Source organism: Polyergus mexicanus, unplaced genomic scaffold (genome assembly GCF_030449975.1).
Source record: "Polyergus mexicanus isolate NDT 795.1 unplaced genomic scaffold, iyPolMexi1.0 SCAF_17, whole genome shotgun sequence".
NCBI classification, from domain to species: domain Eukaryota; kingdom Metazoa; phylum Arthropoda; class Insecta; order Hymenoptera; family Formicidae; genus Polyergus; species Polyergus mexicanus.
In genome coordinates, this window is record NW_027223337.1 from 3,224,767 (window position 1) to 3,248,475 (window position 23,709).

At 61.2% G+C, this 23,709-nt stretch overlaps 1 protein-coding gene and 3 pseudogenes across 1 annotated transcript; all 4 read left to right on the plus strand.

Annotated features, from left to right (window-relative positions):
• Positions 1-2,965: 2,965 nt before the first annotated feature.
• On the plus strand, positions 2,966-3,144 carry LOC138940912 (U2 spliceosomal RNA; annotated as a pseudogene).
• Positions 3,145-9,430: 6,286 nt separating this feature from the next.
• On the plus strand, positions 9,431-9,612 carry LOC138940924 (U2 spliceosomal RNA; annotated as a pseudogene).
• A 6,313-nt stretch (positions 9,613-15,925) lies between these two features.
• On the plus strand, positions 15,926-16,105 carry LOC138940934 (U2 spliceosomal RNA; annotated as a pseudogene).
• A 615-nt stretch (positions 16,106-16,720) lies between these two features.
• Positions 16,721-18,040, plus strand: LOC138940821 (mucin-1-like). Its single transcript, XM_070310043.1, has one exon. It carries the CDS (start codon positions 16,721-16,723, stop codon positions 18,038-18,040), a length of 1,320 nt encoding a protein of 439 aa, XP_070166144.1.
• Positions 18,041-23,709: the final 5,669 nt, after the last annotated feature.

Genomic DNA, 23,709 nt, shown 5'->3' on the forward strand with positions numbered 1-23,709 from the left:
TCCGTGGAGCGGATCCGGGAGTGCGGCTCCTCACCGCGTTGTTTAACGCGTGTTATCGGCTCGAGGCAGTCCCAGCGTCCTGGAAGACCTCCAACACCGTACTGGTGTATAAGAAAGGCAATCGGGATATGTTGGAGAACTGGCGCCCTCTCGCGCTGGGGGACACTGCCCCCAAACTTTTCGCGGCGCTCGTTGCCGATCGTCTGACCGACTGGGCGGTCAATAATAACAAGCTTAGTCCGGCACAGAAGGGATTCCTGCGGGACGAAGGTTGCTTCGAGCATAATTTTGTCCTGCAGGAGATCCTGACTGATGCGCGGAGGACTAGGCGGCAGGCGGTCGTCGCGTGGCTGGACCTCTCCAACGCGTTTGGTTCGGTCCCGCACGCGGTGATCCGCCGCGCTCTCGTTCGCTCCGGGGTGCCGGGGGGCATCGTTCGTACATGGCAGTCCATGTATGAGGGATGCACCACGCGGGTGCGCGCGGCCGACGGGTTCACCGACCCCATCCCTGTTCGCTCGGGGGTTCGGCAAGGTTGTCCGCTGAGCCCGATAGTATTTGACCTCGCTATCGACTCGGTATTACGTGCGATTACCGATGTCGATGCGGGGTTCGATCTATTGGGCTCGCGCTTTAGCGTTTTAGCGTATGCGGACGACATTGCACTCGTTGCCGATACGCCCGAGGGAATGCAGCGGCTTCTGGCTGCTGCAGAGGACGGAGCATCGTCGGTGGGGTTGCGGTTCAACCCTGCTAAATGCGCCACCCTGCACATCGGTGCAGGAGCAGGCAGCAGGGTCCTACCGACGACCTTCGAAATCCAGGGAGAGCCCGTCCATCCCCTTGCGTCCGGTGAGCCGTATCACCATCTCGGTATCCCGACGGGTTGCTCGGTCGACCAAACGCCATTCGCGACTATCGGGGGCCTCCTCGAGGATCTTCGCGCGGTTGACCGATCCCTCCTTGCCCCGTGGCAGAAATTGGAGGTCGTGGCAACGAACATCCTGCCGCGGATGGACTTTCTGCTGCGGGGGGCCACAGTGGAGAAGCGTCCCCTGAAGGCGGCGGACTTGGAGATCCGCCGCAAAGCCAAGGCCTGGCTCAACCTCCCGCAGAGAGCCAGCGCGGAGGTGGTCTACCTCCCCCCGAAACGCGGGGGTTGTGGGCTACTTCCGCTAGCTGACCTCGCGGACGTCCTGTCCGTCGCGCACGTCTTCCGTATGCTTACGGCTGGCGACGCGACGGTCAGGACGCTCGCGTGGGCGTCTCTGCGGGGAGTTGTGGCCAGGCGGATTGGCGGTCCTCCGACCAGCGAGGACATCGCGGCCTTCCTCTCCGGTTCGCAGGAGGGGAGGTTGCGCGAGGGGGGGGAGCGCTCCCTGTGGTCGTCGGCTCGGAATGCTGCGCGGAGGCAGTCTGAGAGGTTGTCCCTTCGGTGGGAATGGTGTGAGGCGACCGAGGGGCTCATTGTCGGGTGCCGACGTCCCGGAGGCGACGCGGTAAAGGTGCCACCTGGTGCTCGCAACCAGGTGGTTACTCGTCTGCGCTCAGCGGTGGCGGCTTTCTATTCGGGTACGCTGTTGCGTAAGCCGGACCAGGGGAAGGTGTTCGAGGTGTCGTCGCGGGCGGGCGTGAGTAATCACTATGTCCGCGGCGGCAGCTTCACTCGCTTCGCCGACTGGCGCTTTATCCATCGCGCCAAATTGGATGTCCTCCCTCTCAACGGTGCACGCCGTTGGGGGGAGGCAGACCGAAGGTGTCGGCGTTGCGGGGCAGCAGCCGAGACCCTTCCCCATGTATTAGGTCATTGTGGGGTACACTCCGCCGCCATTCAGCTGAGGCACGACGCCGTATTGCACCGCCTCTGGAAGGCTTGCCGTATGCCTGGGGAGAAGCGGGTAAACCGGCGGGTTGAGGGCATGGAGGGCGAACTTGGGGAGCTACGGCCCGATCTTGTGGTCTGGCACGAGCGCTCCAAGTGTGTCGTCATCTGCGACGTGACGATCCCCTTCGAGAACCGCTGGGTGTCCTTCGATGAGGCTAGGGCGAGGAAAGTCGCCAAATACTCGCCCTTGGCTGAGGAGCTCCAGCGGCGGGGATATCGCGTCGTAGTGACGGCCTTCGTCGTCGGTGCCCTTGGCTCGTGGGATCCGAGGAATGAGGCGGTACTGAGGGTGCTGAGGATTGGCAACGCCTACGCCTCGATGATGCGCCGCCTCATGGTCTCGGATACCATTCGCTGGTCTAGGGACATTTACGTGGAGCACGTGTCTGGCGTGCGCCAGTACGCCGCTCCCTCCCACCCCTCGGCTGAGGGGGTGCTCGCGACACCCCCCCGCGCGATTCGCCGGCGTTGGCCCACCAATGCGTAGGTGCGGCACTTCATGCGTCCTCGTCCTATTTATTATATTTGCGTTTCGAGTGTGTGTGTCGCGTAATTTATTAAGTGCGTTGTCTTGCCCACTTATATTTATTTATTTGCTCGCAGCGGCGAGGGAGCAGGGTCTCACCCTGCGCTATTTTTATTTTTTAACCTTGTTCTGTTTATTTATTTTATTGCATGTTGTGTGGGCCTATCTGTTCCGAGTGCGAATGTCGCGTCCCAATATTGTATTTTAGCCGAGTATGTGTGTGCCGCGTTTTTACATATTTAATTTTATTTACTCTTTGCCGCGTGCGCGCCCCCGGGTCCTTTTTATCTCTGACCTCTTATCTGTGATTGGCCCGGGGGCGAAAAGCTGTGATTGATGTACATTGCCCCGGTCAGTCAGCCGGGGCAATTTATTATCACCCTTTTATTCGGTCGACCTGGGGGAGGCTAGTGCTCCCCCAGAGCGTTAGTTTTAGTGCCCACTGGCGGGAGGGGCTATTGTCTCCCGCCCATATTTTAAGTATATTGCGCGCGGCTAATTGCCGACTTTTTATTGTATTCGCACCCCGGGGGGGTGCTGTCCCCCCGGGGAACATTAATTCAAAATAAACGGCAATTTATCTGTTCTTATCAGCTTAATATCTGATACAATCCCCATAGGGGATTCAGAATATTAAACTGATTTTTGGAACCTGGCGGGTGACCGGAGCTTGCTCCGACTCTGCCGCGGGTCGGCCTGGCATTGCAGTATCGTCAGGAACGGCCTAATAATCTGATAAAAGCACAACCCCGTCAGATTATTGGGTATCAACCCCGTGGCAGATAATCCGCTTGCACTCAGGTTTTCCGAAAATCGGTGCGGTAGGCTGGATCCCTAACCTCTCTTTCGCGCGTGGGATTTTACCTATTTATTGTGACTTGGCTCAGAGAAGCAGTTCTATTTATTGTATATTTATATATTCCGCGAGTGTGTGTCCGCGATATTCGTTTTGCCGAGAAGCGACTTGTGATATCGTGTTTTCCGCGCGTATAAGTGAAGTGCCGCGACGCGTGTGCTCCGCGAGTTTTGTGGTTAGGGCTCCCTCGACCTGGGGCTCTGCGCCGAGAGTGACGTGCGGCAGTGCGGTGGGTGTGCGGTGCGCGGGTGTGGTGCGTGCGTGTGGTGCATCGCGGTGCGGCGGTGCATCGTTGCACCTGTTGTTGTAGCGGCGGGGCGCCGCATCGCGATCCGCCGCCGCGGGGTGCCTGCATACACACGTGTGTAGGTTATCCCGCCACGTGCCGCCTCCGCGTTCCGCGCGTGGGGTTCCGCGCTTGCCGCGCGTCGTAATTTTATTTATTGTTTATATATTTATTTATTAATTGTGGTTATGGCGCAGAGCCCGCTCGAAGTCGTATTGACTTATCCCCTGGCGGAGCGGGTGTGTTGCCCGCGATGCTGGGGGAGTACGGACAGAAATGTCAGGTCGAGGGGCGACTTCTGCGACACGCAGCATTTATCGCGTCATATCAGAAAATTCCACCCGGGGGACACTATCGCGTATGTGTGCTCGATATGTAATTATAGGGGGACAGGCGCGGTCCCCTATAGAAGAGTCAAAGAACATTTCGAGAAAGAGCACGTCCCCCGGACGGAAGCTGCGTGTCGCACAGTACGCGGAGCACAGAGAACAATTTCTAATATTGGTGGGCTTTCAGGTGTGCGGACCCGGGCCTCTGCATCGGCCCCATCTGCATCGGCGTCGGCTGGACCATCGTCGCGAAGCCACACTTCCTCGCGGCCACCCACGTCACGCTCCACGGCCACGACGTCACGAACATCACCACCTGCAACATCCACATCATCCCCAGGAGCTCGCACAACACCAGGAGCAGCAGGAGAGTCCCCCTCATACGCGGCTGTCACCGCAGCGGGGCCAGCGACAAGAAGAACATCTCCGTCGCTGGCCACAACATCAACACGTGGGGCGGCCATCTTGAGACCATCGGCCGCCATGACAGCCGCCATATTGGGCGCCGCCACGAGGAGGACGTCGGCCGCCGCAACTAAAGGTAAGGCGCATCCACAGGATAATGGCGGATCCACAGCCCAAGATGGCGCGGCCAATAGGAGATGCCCGTCCGGACAAGCGGCAAGAGAGGCGCGCAAAAGCCCCCGCAGACCATCCAGCGGGGGCAAAACAGCAACGAGGAGTGCCGCAGGGGCCCCGCCGTCCACCACCAGCCAGGCGGGGCCCTCATTTAACAGGAATTTGCGGCGTTCCACGAGCGCGCCTCTCGTGAAGAGCGGCGCATCCAGGCCGGCACGCGCGCCCCCCAGGAGGTCCCCTGCCGCCGAATCACCATCCTTCGGCGGCATGGGGGGCGCATGGAGGAGGACGCCCGAGAGGACCCCCCCGACGACATCCTGTGGGGGTCCAACTACAAGGAGCAGATCTCGGGCGTCCAGCGTGCCGGCCGAGAAGTGCGCGCCACGGACGGGCCCCCTGGCCCGACCATCGGCCAGGGGCGTACCGCGGGGGCCCCCTTCTTCAGGAAGGAACACCAGGGGGGCCCAGCCGGCGATGACATCCCCAGCCGGCACCGCGGTACGGAATCTCAGTGCCGCGCTGACGCTGCAGGCATCCGGGGTGGCGAGGGGTGGGGCGAGGACGCCCACCCCGCAACGAGGGACCCCGCCCCCCCGAATGACCCCCAACACGCCGCCTTCCATCTGCGGCGTGTGCGCGGGGGTCATTACACCACCGTTTGTGCCTGCAGCGTCCGGATCCGCCACGCTGACCACCCAGACGGTGACCACATCAACATGCGGGTCCCCCGTGATGGCCACGGGGTACACCGCGGGGAGGGTCACCCCATCGAGACCCTCCCCCCTCCCGACCATCTTGGAGGGGTCACCGTTGGAGGTGGTCGGCGGGATGCGCCTTCCTTCAACCCCCTCAACACCAGGGCAGGAGGAGCGGCGGCTACCAGGAGCGGCGCCCCCTTCATCACCATCGGAGGACGAGGGGGACTCAGGTGGGCCGTGGAGGAGGCACGTGGGGCGAAGAGCGAGGAGGAGGTGGAGCGGCGACTCCAGCGGGAGCGATGGTCCGACGCCGGTGGGGCTGAGGCGGACGCCCGGTCATCCGCCACAAACTCCGGCGAATTCAACAACGACGCCTAACTTACGACCGTGTTCGGTCGTCTTGCAGCGGACGATGGTCCGCTCGGTTCGAGGGGTTGCTGCGGGCATCCCACAGCCGGGGACCAGCGTGGAGAGGGCACCGGGAGAGCGTGCTGAAGAAGGCATCGCGGGACATCCGAGTGCCCAGGTAAATGTCCTTGGGGTGATGGGCCGTCGGCGGGGCGTTCCCGTAGCCGGCGGCTCCGGAGCGAGCGGCGAGGCACCGCCGGTCTCTAGGAGCGGGGGCGGGGGGCACCCCCGAAACCCGCGACGTGCTAACCCCCCGCCCGGCTTGCCGTCCGGTGGCCAACCGGCCCCTGCGGCTGTCGCAAGACAGCACAGGCGGCAACGTGTGGCTGCTCGTGACGCGCTGGTCGGGCGGGTGGAGGCCGTCGCCTCGATTGCGGACCTGGAGGAGGTGGCGGCTGCTGTCGCCGCCTTCTTCGGGGAGGATGCAGCGAGAGCGGTTGGCGGGGGTGCACCCGGCGCCCGCGACCGTCCGGATCGGTCGCGTGAGGCGCGGGCGCGTCGGGGTGAGGGGGGAGTGCCGGCGCGAGACGGCGTCAGGAGGGGGCCGGCACCGGCCGGTCCCCAGCAGCAGGGAGAGGGGCGCGGGGGCTGGGTGCGCGAAGCTACGCGCATTCAGGCACTGTACAGGGCGAACCGTCGCAAGGCAGTCCGAGAAGTGCTGCAGGGGCCCGCTGAATCGTGCCAAGTGCCGAGACAGCGGGTTCAGGCGTACTTCGAAGGGCTGTACCGCGGCGGGGAACACCTGGACGGCCTGGGCGCGGAGGTGGAGCGTGCTGACCCCTTGGCCGATGAGGGGGAGTCCGCGCTCCTGGATCCCTTCACGGAGTTGGAGGTGGACCGTCGGCTCCGGCGTATGACTAACTCTGCGCCGGGTCCCGACGGTATCACTTACCGTGACCTTCGTGGAGCGGATCCGGGAGTGCGGCTCCTCACCGCACTATTTAATGCGTGTTATCGGCTCGAGGCAGTTCCAGCGTCCTGGAAGACCTCCAACACCGTATTGGTGTACAAAAAAGGCGACCGGGACATGTTGGAAAACTGGCGCCCTCTCGCGCTGGGGGACACTGCCCCCAAACTTTTCGCGGCGCTCGTTGCCGATCGTCTGACCGACTGGGCGGTCAACAATAACAAGCTTAGTCCGGCACAGAAGGGATTCCTGCGGGACGAGGGGTGCTTTGAGCACAATTTTGTCCTGCAGGAGATCCTGACTGATGCGCGGAGGACTAGGCGGCAGGCGGTCGTCGCGTGGCTGGACCTTTCCAACGCGTTTGGTTCGGTCCCGCACGCGGTGATCTGCCGCGCTCTCGTTCGCTCCGGGGTGCCGGGGGGCATCGTTCGTACATGGCAATCCATGTATGAGGGATGCACCACGCGGGTGCGCGCGGCCGATGGGTTCACCGACCCCATCCCTGTTCGCTCGGGGGTTCGGCAAGGTTGTCCGCTGAGCCCGATAGTATTTGACCTCGCTATCGACTCGGTACTGCGTGCAATTACCGAAGTCGATGCGGGGTTCGATCTATTGGGCTCGCGCTTTAGCGTTTTAGCGTATGCGGACGACATTGCACTCGTTGCCGATACGCCCGAGGGAATGCAGCGGCTTCTGGCTGCTGCAGAGGACGGAGCATCGTCGGTGGGGTTGCGGTACAACCCTGCTAAATGTGCCACCCTGCACATCGGTGCAGGGGCAGGCAGCAGGGTCCTACCGACGACCTTCGAAATCCAGGGAGAGCCCGTCCATCCCCTTGCGTCCGGTGAGCCGTATCACCATCTCGGTATCCCGACGGGTTGCTCGGTCGACCAAACGCCATTCGCCACAATCGGGGGCCTCCTTGAGGATCTTCGCGCGGTTGACCGATCCCTCCTTGCTCCGTGGCAGAAACTGGAGGTAGTGGCAACCAACATCCTGCCGCGTATGGACTTTCTGCTGCGGGGGGCCACAGTGGAGAAGCGTCCCCTGAAGGCGGCGGACCTGGAGATCCGCCGCAAGGCCAAGGCCTGGCTCAACCTCCCGCAGAGAGCCAGCGCGGAAGTGGTCTACCTCCCCCCGAAACGCGGGGGTTGTGGGCTACTTCCGCTAGCTGACCTCGCGGACGTCCTGTCCGTCGCGCACGTCTTCCGTATGCTTACGGCTGGCGACGCGGCGGTCAGGACGCTTGCGTGGGCGTCTCTGCGGGGGGTTGTGGCCAGGCGGATTGGCGGTCCTCCGACCAACGAGGACATCGCGGCCTTCCTCTCCGGTTCGCAGGAGGGGAGGTTGCGCGAGGGAGGGGAGCGCTCCCTGTGGTCGACGGCTCGGAATGCCGCGCGGAGGCAGTCTGAGAGGTTGTCCCTTCGGTGGGAATGGTGTGAGGCGACCGAGGAGCTCATTGTCGGGTGCCGACGTCCCGGAGGCGACGCGGTAAAGGTGCCACCTGGTGCCCGTAACCAGGTGGTCACTCGTCTGCGCTCAGCGGTGGCGGCTTTTTACGCGGGTACGCTGTTGCGTAAACCCGATCAGGGGAAGGTGTTCGAGGTGTCGTCGCGGGCGGGTGTGAGCAATCACTATGTCCGCGGCGGCAGCTTCACTCGCTTCGCCGACTGGCGTTTTATACACCGCGCCAAATTGGACGTCCTCCCGCTCAACGGTGCACGCCGTTGGGGGGAGGCGGACAGAAGGTGTCGGCGTTGCGGGGCAGCAGCCGAGACCCTTCCCCACGTTTTAGGGCACTGCGGGGTGCATTCCGCCGCCATCCAGCTGAGACATGACACCGTCTTGCACCGCCTCTGGAAGGCTTGCCGTATGCCTGGGGAGAAGCGGGTAAACCGGCGGGTTGAGGGCATGGAGGGCGAACTTGGGGAGCTACGGCCCGATCTTGTGGTCTGGCACGAGCGCTCCAAGTGTGTCGTCATCTGCGACGTGACGATCCCCTTCGAGAACCGCTGGGTGTCCTTCGATGAGGCTAGGGCGAGGAAAGTCGCCAAATACTCGCCCTTGGCTGAGGAGCTCCAGCGGCGGGGATATCGCGTCGTAGTGACGGCCTTCGTCGTCGGTGCCCTTGGCTCGTGGGATCCGAGGAATGAGGCGGTACTGAGGGTGCTGAGGATTGGCAACGCCTACGCCTCGATGATGCGCCGCCTCATGGTCTCGGATACCATTCGCTGGTCTAGGGACATCTACGTGGAGCATGTGTCTGGCGTGCGCCAGTACGCCGCTCCCTCCCGCCCTTCGGCTGAGGGGGTGCTTGCGACACCCCCCCGCGCGATTCGCCGGCGTTGGCCCACCAATGCGTAGGTGCGGCACTTCATGCGTCCTCGTATTATTTATTTCTCCGTTCCGAGTGTGTGTGTCGCGTAAATTATTAAGTGCGTTGTCTTGCCCACTTGTACTTATTTATCTACTCGCAGCGGCGAGGGAGTAGGGTTGTGCCCTGCTCTACTTATTATTTTAACCTGTTATGTTTTTATATTCTATTGCATGTTGTGTGGGCCTGTTTGTTCCGAGTGTGAATGCCGTGTATTTAATATTGTATTTTAGCCGAGTATGTGTGTGCCGCGTTTTTACATATTTAATTTTATTTATTTTCTTTGCCGCGTGCGCGCCCCCGGGTCCTTTTATCTCTGACCTTTTTATCTGTGATTGGCCCGGGGGCGATTGCTGTGATCTGATGTACATTGCCCCGGTCTGTCAGCCGGGGCAATTTATTATCAACTTTTTATTTCTTCCGACCTGGGGGAGGCTAGTGCTCCCCCAGAGCGTTAGTTGTAGTGCCCACTGGCGGGAGGGGCCATTGTCTCCCGCCCATAGTTTTAAATTATATAGCGCGCGGCTAATTGCCGCTTTTAATTGTACTGCACCCCGGGGGGGTGCTGTCCCCCCGGGGAACATTAATTGTGTAAAATAAACGGCAATTTATCTGTTCTTATCAGCTTAATATCTGATACAATCCCCATAGGGGATTCAGAATATTAAACTGATTTTTGGAACCTGGCGGGTGACCGGAGCTTGCTCCGACTCTGCCGCGGGTCGGCCTGGCATTGCAGTACCGTCAGGAACGGCCTAATAATCTGGTAAAGCACAACCCCATCAGGTTATTAGGTATCAACCCCGTGGCAGATAACCTGCTTGCACCAGGTTTCCGAAGTTCGGTGCGATACGCTGGATCCTCGGGGTGCCCACGTGCACCTAACCTCTCTCTCGCGCGTGGGCTTCTAGTCATATATAGAGTGTTTGACTTAGCTCAGAGAAGCTTTATTTATTGTATATTTTAAATCCGCGAGTGTGTGTCCGCGATTTTCGTTTTGCCGGGAAGCGACATTGTGATTTTGTGTTTCCGCGTGCGTAAAAGTGAAGTGCCGCGGCGCGTGTGCTCCGCGAGTTTTGTGGTTAGGGCTCCCTCGACCTGGGGCTCTGCGCCGAGAGTGACGTGCGGCAGTGCGGTGAGTGTGCGGTGCGCGGGTGTGGTGCGTGCGTGTGGTGCATCGCGGTGCGGCGGTGCATCGTTGCACCTGTTGTTGTGACGGCGGGGCGCCGCATCGCGATCCGCCGCCGCGGGGTGCCTGCATACACACGTGTGTAGGTTATCCCGCCGCGTGCCGCCTCCGCGTTCCGCGCGCGGGGTTCCGCGCTTGCCGCGCGTCTTAACTTTATTTATTGTTATTTATTTATTTATTAATTGTTGTTATGGCGCAGAGCCCGTTGGAGGTGGTGCTGACGTACCCCTTGGCGGAGCGGGTATGTTGCCCGCGATGCTGGGGCAGCACCGACCGAAACGTCAGGTCGAGGGGTGACTTCTGCGACACGCAGCATCTATCGCGTCACATACGTAAATTTCATCCGGGGGACACAATAGCGTATGTGTGCTCCATATGCGACTATAGGGGGACAGGCGCGGTCCCCTACCGACGCGTTAAAGAACATTTTGAGAAGGAGCACGTCCCCCGGACGGAAGCTGCGTGTCGCACAGTACGCGGAGCACAGAGAACTTTAAATAATATTGGTGGAGTTTCAGGTGTGCGGACCCGGGCCTCTGCATCGGCCCCATCTGCATCGGCGTCGGCTGGAGCATCGTCGCGAAGCCTCACTTCCTCGCGGCCACCCACGTCACGCTCCGCGGCCACGACGTCCACACGAACATCACCACCTGCAACTACATCATCCACGGGAGCTCACACACCATCCGGAGCAGCAGGAGAGTCCCCCTCATACGCGGCTGTCACCGCAGCGGGGCCAGCGACAAGAAGAACATCTCCGTCGCTGGCCACAACATCAACACGTGGGGCGGCCATTTTGACATCCCAGGCCGCCATGACAGCCGCCATATTGGGCGCCGCCACGAGGAGGACGTCGGCCGCCGCAACTACAGGTAAGGCGCATCCACAGGATAAAGGCGGATCCACAGGGCAAGATGGCGCGGCCAATAGGAGATGCCCGTCCGGACAAGCGGCAAGAGAGGCGCGCAAAAGCCCCCGCAGACCATCCAGCGGGGGCAAATCATCTACAGGGAGTGCCGCAGGGGCCCCGCCGTCAACCACCAGCCAGGCGGGGCCCATATATAACCGGAATTTGCGGCGTTCCACGAGCGCGCCTCTCGTGAAGAGCGGCGCATCCAGACCGGCACGCGCGCCCCCCAGGAGGTCCCCTGCCGCCGATTCACCATCCTTCGGCGGCATGGGGGGCGCTTGGAGGAGGACGCCCGAGAGGACCCCCCCGACGACATCCTGTGGGGGTCCCACAACAAGAAGCAGATCTCGGGCGTCAAGCGTGCCGGCCGAGAAGTGCGCGCCACGGACGGGCCCCCTGGCCCGACCATCGGCCAGGGGCGTACCGCGGGGGCCCCCTTCTTCAGGGAGGAACACCAGGGGGGCCCAGCCGGTGATGACATCCCCAGCCGGCACCGCGGTACGCAATCTCAGTGCCGCGCTGACGCTGCAGGCATCCGGGGGGGCGAGGGGTGGGGCGAGGACGCCCACCCCGCAACGAGGGACCCCGCCCCCCCGAATGACCCCCACCACGCCGCCTTCCATCTGCGGCGTGTGCGCGGGGGTCATTACACCTCCAGCTTTGCCTGCAGCGTCGGGATCCGCCACGCTGACCACCCAGACGGTGACCACATCGACATGCGGGTCCCCCGTGATGGCCACGGGGTACACCGCGGGGAGGGTCACCCCATCGAGACCCTCCCCCCTCCCGACCATCTTGGAGGGGTCACCGTTGGAGGTGGTCGGCGGGATGCGCCTTCCTTCAACCCCCTCAACACCAGGGCAGGAGGAGCGGCGGCATCGAGGAGCGGCGCCCCCCTCATCACCATCGGAGGACGAGGGGGACTCAGGTGGGCCGTGGAGGAGGCACGTGGGGCGAAGAGCGAGGAGGAGGTGGAGCGGCGACTCCAGCGGGAGCGATGGTCCGACGCCGGTGGGGCTGAGGCGGACGCCCGGTCATCCGCCACAAACGCCGGCGAATTCTACATCATCGCATAACATACGACCCTGCTCGGTCGTACTCCAGCGGACGATGGTCCGCTCCGTTCGAGGGGTTGCTGCGGGCATCCCACAGCCGGGGACAAGCGTGGAGAGGGCACCGGGAGAGCATGCTGAAGAAGGCATCGCGGGACATCCGAGTGCCCAAGTAAGTGTCCCTGGGGTGATGGGCCGTCGGCGGGGCGTTCCCGTAGCCGGCGGCTCCGGAGCGAGCGGTGAGGCACCGCCGGTCTCTAGGAGCGGGGGCGGGGGGCACCACCGAAACCCGCGGCGTGCTAACCCCCCGCCCGGCTTGCCGTCCGGTGGCCAACCGGCCCCTGCGGCTGTCGCAAGACAGCACAGGCGGCAACGTGTGGCTGCCCGTGACGCGCTGGTCGGGCGGGTGGAGGCCGTCGCCTCGATTGCGGACCTGGAGGAGGTGGCGGCTGCTGTCGCCACCTTCTTCGGGGAGGATGCAGCGAGAGCGGTTGGCGGGGGTGCACCCGGCGCCCGCGACCGTCCGGATCGGTCGCGTGAGGCGCGGGCGCGTCGGGGTGAGGGGGGAGTGCCGGCGAGAGACGGCGTCAGGAGGGGGCCGGCACCGGCCGGTCCCCAGCAGCAGGGAGAAGGGCGCGGGGGCTGGGTGCGCGAAGCTACGCGCATACAGGCTCTGTACAGGGCGAACCGTCGCAAGGCAGTCCGAGAAGTGCTGCAGGGGCCCGCTGAATCGTGCCAAGTGCCGAGACAGCGGGTTCAGGCGTACTTCGAAGGGCTGTACCGTGGCGGGGAACACCTGGACGGCCTGGGCGCGGAGGTGGAGCGTGCTGACCCCTTGGCCGATGAGGGGGAGTCCGCGCTCCTGGATCCCTTCACGGAGTTGGAGGTGGACCGTCGGCTCCGGCGTATGACTAACTCTGCGCCGGGTCCCGACGGTATCACTTACCGTGACCTCCGTGGAGCGGATCCGGGAGTGCGGCTCCTCACCGCACTATTTAATGCGTGTTATCGGCTCGAGGCAGTCCCAGCGTCATGGAAGACCTCCAACACCGTATTGGTGTATAAGAAAGGCGACCGGGATATGTTGGAAAACTGGCGCCCTCTCGCGCTGGGGGACACTGCCCCCAAACTTTTCGCGGCGCTTGTTGCCGATCGTCTGACCGACTGGGCGGTCACCAACAACAAGCTTAGTCCGGCACAGAAGGGATTCCTGCGGGACGAGGGGTGCTTTGAGCACAACTTTGTCCTACAGGAGATCCTGACTGATGCGCGGAGGACTAGGCGGCAGGCGGTCGTCGCGTGGCTGGACCTTTCCAACGCGTTTGGTTCGGTCCCGCACGCGGTGATCCGCCGCGCTCTCGTTCGCTCCGGGGTGCCGGGGGGCATCGTTCGTACATGGCAGTCCATGTATGAGGGATGCACCACGCGGGTGCGCGCGGCCGACGGGTTCACCGACCCCATCCCTGTTCGTTCGGGGGTTCGGCAAGGTTGTCCGCTGAGCCCCATAGTATTTGACCTCGCTATCGACTCGGTACTGCGTGCAATTACCGATGTCGATGCGGGGTTCGATCTATTGGGCTCGCGCTTTAGCGTTTTAGCGTATGCGGACGACATTGCACTCGTTGCCGATACGCCCGAGGGAATGCAGCGGCTTCTGGCTGCTGCAGAGGACGGAGCATCGTCGGTGGGGTTGCGGTTCTACCCTGCTAAATGTGCCACCCTGCACATCGGTGCAGGAGCAGGCAGCAGGGTCCTACCGACGACCTTCGAAATCCAGGGAGAGCCCGTCCATCCCCTTGCGTCCGGTGAGCCGTATCACCATCTCGGTATCCCGACGGGTTGCTCGGTCGACCAAACGCCATTCGCTACTATCGGGGGCCTCCTTGAGGATCTTCGCGCGGTTGACCGATCCCTCCTTGCTCCGTGGCAGAAACTGGAGGTAGTGGCTACCAACATCTTGCCGCGTATGGACTTTCTGCTGCGGGGGGCCACAGTGGAGAAGCGTCCCCTGAAGGCGGCGGACTTAGAGATCCGCCGCAAAGCCAAGGCCTGGCTTAACCTCCCGCAGAGAGCCAGCGCGGAAGTGGTCTACCTCCCCCCGAAACGCGGGGGTTGTGGGCTACTTCCGCTAGCTGACCTCGCGGACGTCCTGTCCGTCGCGCACGTCTTCCGTATGCTTACGGCTGGCGACGCGACGGTCAGGACGCTCGCGTGGGCGTCTCTGCGGGGAGTTGTGGCCAGGCGGATTGGCGGTCCTCCGACCAGCGAGGACATCGCGGCCTTCCTCTCCGGTTCGCAGGAAGGGAGGTTGCGCGAGGGAGGGGAGCGCTCCCTGTGGTCGTCGGCTCGGAATGCTGCGCGGAGGCAGTCTGAGAGGTTGTCCCTTCGGTGGGAATGGTGTGAGGCGACCGAGGAGCTCATTGTCGGGTGCCGACGTCCCGGAGGCGACGCGGTAAAGGTGCCACCTGGTGCTCGTAACCAGGTGGTTACTCGTCTGCGCTCAGCGGTGGCGGCTTTCTATTCGGGTACGCTGTTGCGTAAGCCGGACCAGGGGAAGGTGTTCGAGGTGTCGTCGCGGGCGGGCGTGAGTAATCACTATGTCCGCGGCGGCAGCTTCACTCGCTTCGCCGACTGGCGCTTTATCCATCGCGCCAAATTGGATGTCCTCCCTCTCAACGGTGCACGCCGTTGGGGGGAGGCAGACCGAAGGTGTCGGCGTTGCGGGGCAGCAGCCGAGACCCTTCCCCATGTTTTAGGTCATTGTGGGGTACACTCCGCCGCCATTCAGCTGAGGCACGACGCCGTATTGCACCGCCTCTGGAAGGCTTGCCGTATGCCTGGGGAGAAGCGGGTGAACCGGCGGGTTGAGGGCATGGAGGGCGAACTTGGGGAGCTACGGCCCGATCTTGTGGTCTGGCACGAGCGCTCCAAGTGTGTCGTCATCTGCGACGTGACGATCCCCTTCGAGAACCGCTGGGTGTCCTTCGATGAGGCTAGGGCGAGGAAAGTCGCCAAATACTCGCCCTTGGCTGAGGAGCTCCAGCGGCGGGGATATCGCGTCGTAGTGACGGCCTTCGTCGTCGGTGCCCTTGGCTCGTGGGATCCGAGGAATGAGGCGGTACTGAGGGTGCTGAGGATTGGCAACGCCTACGCCTCGATGATGCGCCGCCTCATGGTCTCGGATACCATTCGCTGGTCTAGGGACATTTACGTGGAGCACGTGTCTGGCGTGCGCCAGTACGCCGCTCCCTCCCGCCCCTCGGCCGAGGGTGTGCTCGCGACACCCCCCCGCGCGATTCGCCGGCGTTGGCCCACCAATGCGTAGGTGCGGCACTTCCAACGTCCTCGTTTTTATTTATTTATTTGTTCTGCGTTTCGAGTGAGTGTGTCGCGTAATTTATTAAGTGCGTTGTCTTGCCCACTTCTATTTAGTTATTTGCTCGCGGCGGCGAGGGGGCAGGGTCCCACCCTGCTCTATTTTTATTTCTTAACCCTGTTTTGTTTATTTATTTTATTGCATGTTGTGTGGGCCTGTCTGTTCCGAGTGTGAATGCCGCGTACCTATTATTGTATTTTAGCCGAGTGTGTGTGCGTCGCGATCTACATATTTATTTTTAATTATATTTTTGCCGCGTGCGCGCCCCCGGGTCTTTTTATTCTCGACCTCCTATCTGTGATTGGCCCGGGGGCGAACAGCTGTGATCCTGATGTACATTGCCCCGGTCTGTCAGCCGGGGCAATCTATTTATCATCTTTTTATACCGCCGACCTGGGGGAGGCTAGTGCTCCCCCAGCGCGTTAATTTTAGTGCCCACTGGCGGGAGGGGCTAATGTCTCCCGCCCATAGTTTTAATCATATTGCGCGCGGCTAATTGCCGCTTTTAATTGTATTCGCACCCCGGGGGGGTGCTGTCCCCCCGGGGAACATTAATTGTGAAATAAACGGCAATTTATCTGTTCTTATCAGCTTAATATCTGATACAATCCCCATAGGGGATTCAGAATATTAAACTGATTTTTGGAACCTGGCGGGTGACCGGAGCTTGCTCCGACTCTGCCGCGGGTCGGCCTGGCATTGCAGTACCGTCAGGAACGGCCTAATAATCTGGTAAAGCACAACCCCATCAGGTTATTAGGTATCAACCCCGTGGCAGATAACCTGCTTGCACCAGGTTTCCGAAGTTCGGTGCGATACGCTGGATCCTCGGGGTGCCCACGTGCACCTAACCTCTCTCTCGCGCGTGGGCTTCTAGTCATATATAGAGTGTTTGACTTAGCTCAGAGAAGCTTTATTTATTGTATATTTTAAATCCGCGAGTGTGTGTCCGCGATTTTCGTTTTGCCGGGAAGCGACATTGTGATTTTGTGTTTCCGCGTGCGTAAAAGTGAAGTGCCGCGGCGCGTGTGCTCCGCGAGTTTTGTGGTTAGGGCTCCCTCGACCTGGGGCTCTGCGCCGAGAGTGACGTGCGGCAGTGCGGTGAGTGTGCGGTGCGCGGGTGTGGTGCGTGCGTGTGGTGCATCGCGGTGCGGCGGTGCATCGTTGCACCTGTTGTTGTGACGGCGGGGCGCCGCATCGCGATCCGCCGCCGCGGGGTGCCTGCATACACACGTGTGTAGGTTATCCCGCCGCGTGCCGCCTCCGCGTTCCGCGCGCGGGGTTCCGCGCTTGCCGCGCGTCTTAACTTTATTTATTGTTATTTATTTATTTATTAATTGTTGTTATGGCGCAGAGCCCGTTGGAGGTGGTGCTGACGTACCCCTTGGCGGAGCGGGTATGTTGCCCGCGATGCTGGGGCAGCACCGACCGAAACGTCAGGTCGAGGGGTGACTTCTGCGACACGCAGCATCTATCGCGTCACATACGTAAATTTCATCCGGGGGACACAATAGCGTATGTGTGCTCCATATGCGACTATAGGGGGACAGGCGCGGTCCCCTACCGACGCGTTAAAGAACATTTTGAGAAGGAGCACGTCCCCCGGACGGAAGCTGCGTGTCGCACAGTACGCGGAGCACAGAGAACTTTAAATAATATTGGTGGAGTTTCAGGTGTGCGGACCCGGGCCTCTGCATCGGCCCCATCTGCATCGGCGTCGGCTGGAGCATCGTCGCGAAGCCTCACTTCCTCGCGGCCACCCACGTCACGCTCCGCGGCCACGACGTCCACACGAACATCACCACCTGCAACTACATCATCCACGGGAGCTCACACACCATCCGGAGCAGCAGGAGAGTCCCCCTCATACGCGGCTGTCACCGCAGCGGGGCCAGCGACAAGAAGAACATCTCCGTCGCTGGCCACAACATCAACACGTGGGGCGGCCATTTTGACATCCCAGGCCGCCATGACAGCCGCCATATTGGGCGCCGCCACGAGGAGGACGTCGGCCGCCGCAACTACAGGTAAGGCGCATCCACAGGATAAAGGCGGATCCACAGGGCAAGATGGCGCGGCCAATAGGAGATGCCCGTCCGGACAAGCGGCAAGAGAGGCGCGCAAAAGCCCCCGCAGACCATCCAGCGGGGGCAAATCATCTACAGGGAGTGCCGCAGGGGCCCCGCCGTCAACCACCAGCCAGGCGGGGCCCATATATAACCGGAATTTGCGGCGTTCCACGAGCGCGCCTCTCGTGAAGAGCGGCGCATCCAGACCGGCACGCGCGCCCCCCAGGAGGTCCCCTGCCGCCGATTCACCATCCTTCGGCGGCATGGGGGGCGCTTGGAGGAGGACGCCCGAGAGGACCCCCCCGACGACATCCTGTGGGGGTCCCACAACAAGAAGCAGATCTCGGGCGTCAAGCGTGCCGGCCGAGAAGTGCGCGCCACGGACGGGCCCCCTGGCCCGACCATCGGCCAGGGGCGTACCGCGGGGGCCCCCTTCTTCAGGGAGGAACACCAGGGGGGCCCAGCCGGTGATGACATCCCCAGCCGGCACCGCGGTACGCAATCTCAGTGCCGCGCTGACGCTGCAGGCATCCGGGGGGGCGAGGGGTGGGGCGAGGACGCCCACCCCGCAACGAGGGACCCCGCCCCCCGAATGACCCCCACCACGCCGCCTTCCATCTGCGGCGTGTGCGCGGGGGTCATTACACCTCCAGCTTTGCCTGCAGCGTCGGGATCCGCCACGCTGACCACCCAGACGGTGACCACATCGACATGCGGGTCCCCCGTGATGGCCACGGGGTACACCGCGGGGAGGGTCACCCCATCGAGACCCTCCCCCCTCCCGACCATCTTGGAGGGGTCACCGTTGGAGGTGGTCGGCGGGATGCGCCTTCCTTCAACACCCACAACACCCGGGCAGGAGGTGCGGCGGCAACAGGGGGCGGCGCCCCCCTCATCGCCATCGGAGGACGAGGGGGACTCTGGTGGGCCGTGGAGGAGGCACGTGGGGCGAAGAGCGAGGAGGAGGTGGAGCGGCGACTCCAGCGGGAGCGACGATCCGGCGCCGGTGGGGCTGAGGCGGACGCCCGGTCATCCGCCACAAACGCCGGCGAATGTAACAACGTCGCACAACATACGACCCTGCGCGGTCGTCCTACAGCGGACATTGGTCCGCTCTGTTCGAGGGGCTGCCGCGGGCATCCCACAGCCGGGGACCAGCGTGGAGGGGGCACCGGGCGAGCGTGCTGAAGAAGGCATCGCGGGACATCCGAGTGCCCAAGTAAGTGTCCCTGGGGTGATGGGCCGTCGGCGGGGCGTTCCCGTAGCCGGCGGCTCCGGAGCGAGCGGTGAGGCACCGCCGGTCTCTAGGAGCGGGGGCGGGGGGCACCACCGAAACCCGCGACGTGCTAACCCCCCGCCCGGCTTGCCGTCCGGTGGCCAACCGGCCCCTGCGGCTGTCGCAAGACAGCACAGGCGGCAACGTGTGGCTGCCCGTGACGCGCTGGTCGGGCGGGTGGAGGCCGTCGCCTCGATTGCGGACCTGGAGGAGGTGGCGGCTGCTGTCGCCACCTTCTTCGGGGAGGATGCAGCGAGAGCGGTTGGCGGGGGTGCACCCGGCGCCCGCGACCGTCCGGATCGGTCGCGTGAGGCGCGGGCGCGTCGGGGTGAGGGGGGGGGGTGCCGGCGAGAGACGGCGTCAGGAGGGGGCCGGCACCGGCCGGTCCCCAGCAGCAGGGAGAAGGGCGCGGGGGCTGGGTGCGCGAAGCTACGCGCATACAGGCACTGTACAGGGCGAACCGTCGCAAGGCGGTCCGAGAAGTGCTGCAGGGGCCCGCTGAATCGTGCCAAGTGCCGAGACAGCGGGTTCAGGCGTACTTCGAAGGGCTATACCGCGGCGGCGAACTCCTGGACGGCCTGGGCGCGGAGGTGGAGCGTGCTGACCCCTTGGCCGATGAGGGGGAGTCCGCGCTCCTGGATCCCTTCACGGAGTTGGAGGTGGACCGTCGGCTCCGGCGTATAACGAATTCTGCGCCGGGTCCCGACGGTATCACTTACCGTGACCTTCGTGGAGCGGATCCGGGAGTGCGGCTCCTCACCGCATTATTCAATGCGTGTTATCGGCTCGAGGCAGTCCCAGCGTCCTGGAAGACCTCCAACACCGTATTGGTGTATAAGAAAGGCGACCGGGACATGTTAGAAAACTGGCGCCCTCTCGCGCTGGGGGACACTGCCCCCAAACTTTTCGCGGCGCTTGTTGCCGATCGTCTGACCGACTGGGCGGTCACCAACAACAAGCTTAGTCCGGCACAGAAGGGATTCCTGCGGGACGAGAGGTGCTTTGAGCACAATTTTGTCCTGCAGGAGATCCTGACTGATGCGCGGAGGACTAGGCGGCAGGCGGTCGTCGCGTGGCTGGACCTTTCCAACGCGTTTGGTTCGGTCCCGCACGCGGTGATCCGCCGTGCTCTCGTTCGCTCCGGGGTGCCGGGGGGCATCGTTCGTACATGGCAGTCCATGTATGAGGGATGCACCACGCGGGTGCGCGCGGCCGACGGGTTCACCGACCCCATCCCTGTTCGTTCGGGGGTTCGGCAAGGTTGTCCGCTGAGCCCGATAGTATTTGACCTCGCTATCGACTCGGTACTGCGTGCAATTACCGATGTCGATGCGGGGTTCGATCTATTGGGCTCGCGCTTTAGCGTTTTAGCGTATGCGGACGACATTGCACTCGTTGCCGATACGCCCGAGGGAATGCAGCGGCTTCTGGCTGCTGCAGAGGACGGAGCATCGTCGGTGGGGTTGCGGTTCAACCCTGCTAAATGTGCCACCCTGCACATCGGTGCAGGAGCAGGCAGCGGGGTCCTACCGACGACCTTCGAAATCCAGGGAGAGCCCGTCCATCCCCTTGCGTCCGGTGAGCCGTATCACCATCTCGGTATTCCGACGGGTTGCTCGGTCGACCAAACGCCATTCGCTACTATCGGGGGCCTCCTTGAGGATCTTCGCGCGGTTGACCGATCCCTCCTTGCTCCGTGGCAGAAACTGGAGGTAGTGGCAACTAACATCCTGCCGCGTATGGACTTTCTGCTGCGGGGGGCCACAGTGGAGAAGCGTCCCCTGAAGGCGGCGGACCTAGAGATCCGCCGTAAAGCCAAGGCCTGGCTCAACCTCCCGCAGAGAGCCAGCGCGGAAGTGGTCTACCTCCCCCCGAAACGAGGGGGTTGTGGGCTACTTCCGCTAGCTGACCTCGCGGACGTCCTGTCCGTCGCGCACGTCTTCCGTATGCTTACGGCTGGCGGCGCGGCGGTCAGGACGCTCGCGTGGGCGTCTCTGCGGAGAGTTGTGGCCAGACGGATTGGCGGTCCTCCGACCAACGAGGACATCGCGGCCTTCCTTTCTGGTTCGCAGGAGGGGAGGTTACGCGAGGGAGGGGAGCGCTCCCTGTGGTCGACGGCTCGGAATGCTACGCGGAGGCAGTCCGAGAGGTTGTCCCTTCGGTGGGAATGGTGTGAGGCGACCGAGGAGCTCATTGTCGGGTGCCGACGTCCCGGAGGCGACGCGGTAAAGGTGCCACCTGGTGCTCGTAACCAGGTGGTTACTCGTCTGCGCTCAGCGGTGGCGGCTTTCTATTCGGGTACGCTGTTGCGTAAGCCGGACCAGGGGAAGGTGTTCGAGGTGTCGTCGCGGGCGGGCGTGAGTAATCACTATGTCCGCGGCGGCAGCTTTACTCGCTTCGCCGACTGGCGCTTTATCCATCGCGCCAAATTGGATGTCCTCCCTCTCAACGGTGCACGCCGTTGGGGGTAGGCAGACCGAAGGTGTCGGCGTTGCGGGGCAGCAGCCGAGACCCTTCCCCAAGTTTTAGGTCATTGTGGGGTACACTCCGCCGCCATTCAGCTGAGGCACGACGCCGTGTTGCACCGCCTCTGGAAGGCTTGCCGTATGCCTGGGGAGAAGCGGGTAAACCGGCGGTTTGAGGGCATGGAGGGCGAACTTGGGGAGCTACGGCCCGATCTTGTGGTCTGGCACGAGCGCTCCAAGTGTGTCGTCATCTGCGACGTGACGATCCCCTTCGAAAACCGCTGGGTGTCCTTCGATGAGGCTAGGGCGAGGAAAGTTGCCAAGTACTCGCCCTTGGCTGAGGAGCTCCAGCGGCGGGGATATCGCGTCGTAGTGACGGCCTTCGTCGTCGGTGCCCTTGGCTCGTGGGATCCGAGGAATGAGGCGGTGTTGAGAGTGCTTAGGATCGGCAACGCCTACGCCTCGATGATGCGCCGCCTCATGGTCTCGGATACCATTCGCTGGTCTAGGGACATCTACGTGGAGCACGTGTCTGGCGTGCGCCAGTACGCCGCTCCTTCCCACCCCTCGGCTGAGGGGGTGCTCGCGACACCCCCCCGCGCGATTCGCCGGCGTTGGCCCACCAATGCGTAGGTGCGGCACTTCATGCCTCTTCGTCCTATTTATTTTCTCTGCGTTCCGAGTCTGTGTGTCGCGTAATTTATTTAGTGCGTTGCCTTGCCCACTCCTATCTATTTATTTGCTCGCAGCGGCGAGGGAGCAGGGTCTTGCCCTGCTCTATTTATTATTTTACCCTGTTTTGTTTTTATATTTTATTGCATGTTGTGTGGGCCTATTTGTTCCGAGTATGAATGCCGCGTACCTACTATTGTATTTTAGTCGAGTATGAATGCACCGCGATTTACATATTTAATTTTATTTAATCTTTGCCGCGTGCGCGCCCCCGGATCCTTTTATCTCCGACCTCTTATCTGTGATTGGCCCGGGGGCGAAATGCTGTGATTGTGATGTACATTGCCCCGGTCTGTCAGCCGGGGCAATTTATTATCAACATTTTTATTTCTTCGACCTGGGGGAGGCTAGTGCTCCCCGGGAGTGGTGCACTTGGACACAGTATAATTGGACACGGTGCAAATGGACACGTTACAAATGGACACGAGATTTTGCACACGGTTCAATTGGACACAGTGCATTTGGACACAGTAATTTTGGATACAGTAGCTTTTGGACATATAAGAAAATACGCATCGTTTACTTGGACACCGTTCAATTGGACTGTTCATTTGGACACCGTTCGTTTGGACACAGAAAGATGCGCACCGTTCATTTGGACACCGTTTGTTTGGACACCGTTATTTGCCCACCGCTCGTTTGGACACCGTTCATTTGCCCACCGTTCGTTTGGACACCGTTCATTTGCCCACTGTTCGTTTGGACACCGTTCATTTGCCCACCGTTCGTTTGGACACCGTTCATTTGCCCACCGTTCGTTTGGACACCGTTCGTTTGGACACCAAAATTTGATTTAAGTTATACGACGTAATCCACACCAAATTTTTGTTTTAAATAAGAAATAGGTTTGGGTTAGATTATATCTTGCGGAAGTGGTGCCCCCCCGCAGGGGGGGGCGGAACCCACTGTATCCATGCATGACATTCAAATATGCGAAAGGCTAAACAAAGTGCTAAAAGCAATGTAAAATTAATGACATCAGTATCAGAGATATATAAGTATGAATATATTTTATTTTGACTGATATTATAACCTTCAAATGTATCTCCTTTTCACGATTTCATATTTTATATAGATTTACCAGTATAAAATGTTATAAGAATACTGATTATATTTTCCCAAAATGATTTTTATTTCTCTCTATCTGTTACATATTCAAACAAACAGTGCGTATGTGCTGTGTACAAATGAACGGTGTCCAAACGAACGGTGGGCAAATGAACGGTGTCCAAACGAACGGTGGGCAAATGAACGGTGTCCAAACGAACAGTGGGCAAATGAACGGTGTCCAAACGAACGGTGGGCAAATGAACGGTGTCCAAACGAACGGTGGGCAAACAACGGTGCGCATTTTTCTGTGTCCAAACGAACGGTGTCCAAATGAACAGTGTCCAAGTGAGCGGTGTCCAAGTAAACGATGCGTATTTTCTTATGTGTCCAAAAGCTACTGTATCCAAAATTACTGTGTCCAAATGCACTGTGTCCAATTGAACCGTGTGCACAATCTCGTGTCCATTTGTAACGTGTCCATTTGCACCGTGTCCAATTGTACTGTGTCCAAGTGAAGGCCACACGTTAAAATCGCTATGTACGCAAGTTTTGTTCGTTCGGAACGTCTTAGTTACGTGTCAGTAAGTGAGTTTAGTCGAAAATTCTTGTGCAACATCAAGGAAACTGAGAAAAACCTCTTCTCGGCATCCATTGTTAAAATCGATATGTACGCAAGTTTTGATTGTTCGGAACGTCTTAGTTACGTGTCAGTAAGTGAGTTTAGACGAAAATCCTAGTGCAA

What these genes read in the sequence shown, in the direction of transcription:
- LOC138940821 (XM_070310043.1), top strand. Translation starts at nt 16,721, where the DNA reads ATGGCGCAGAGCCCGTTGGAGGTGGTGCTGACGTACCCCTTGGCGGAG.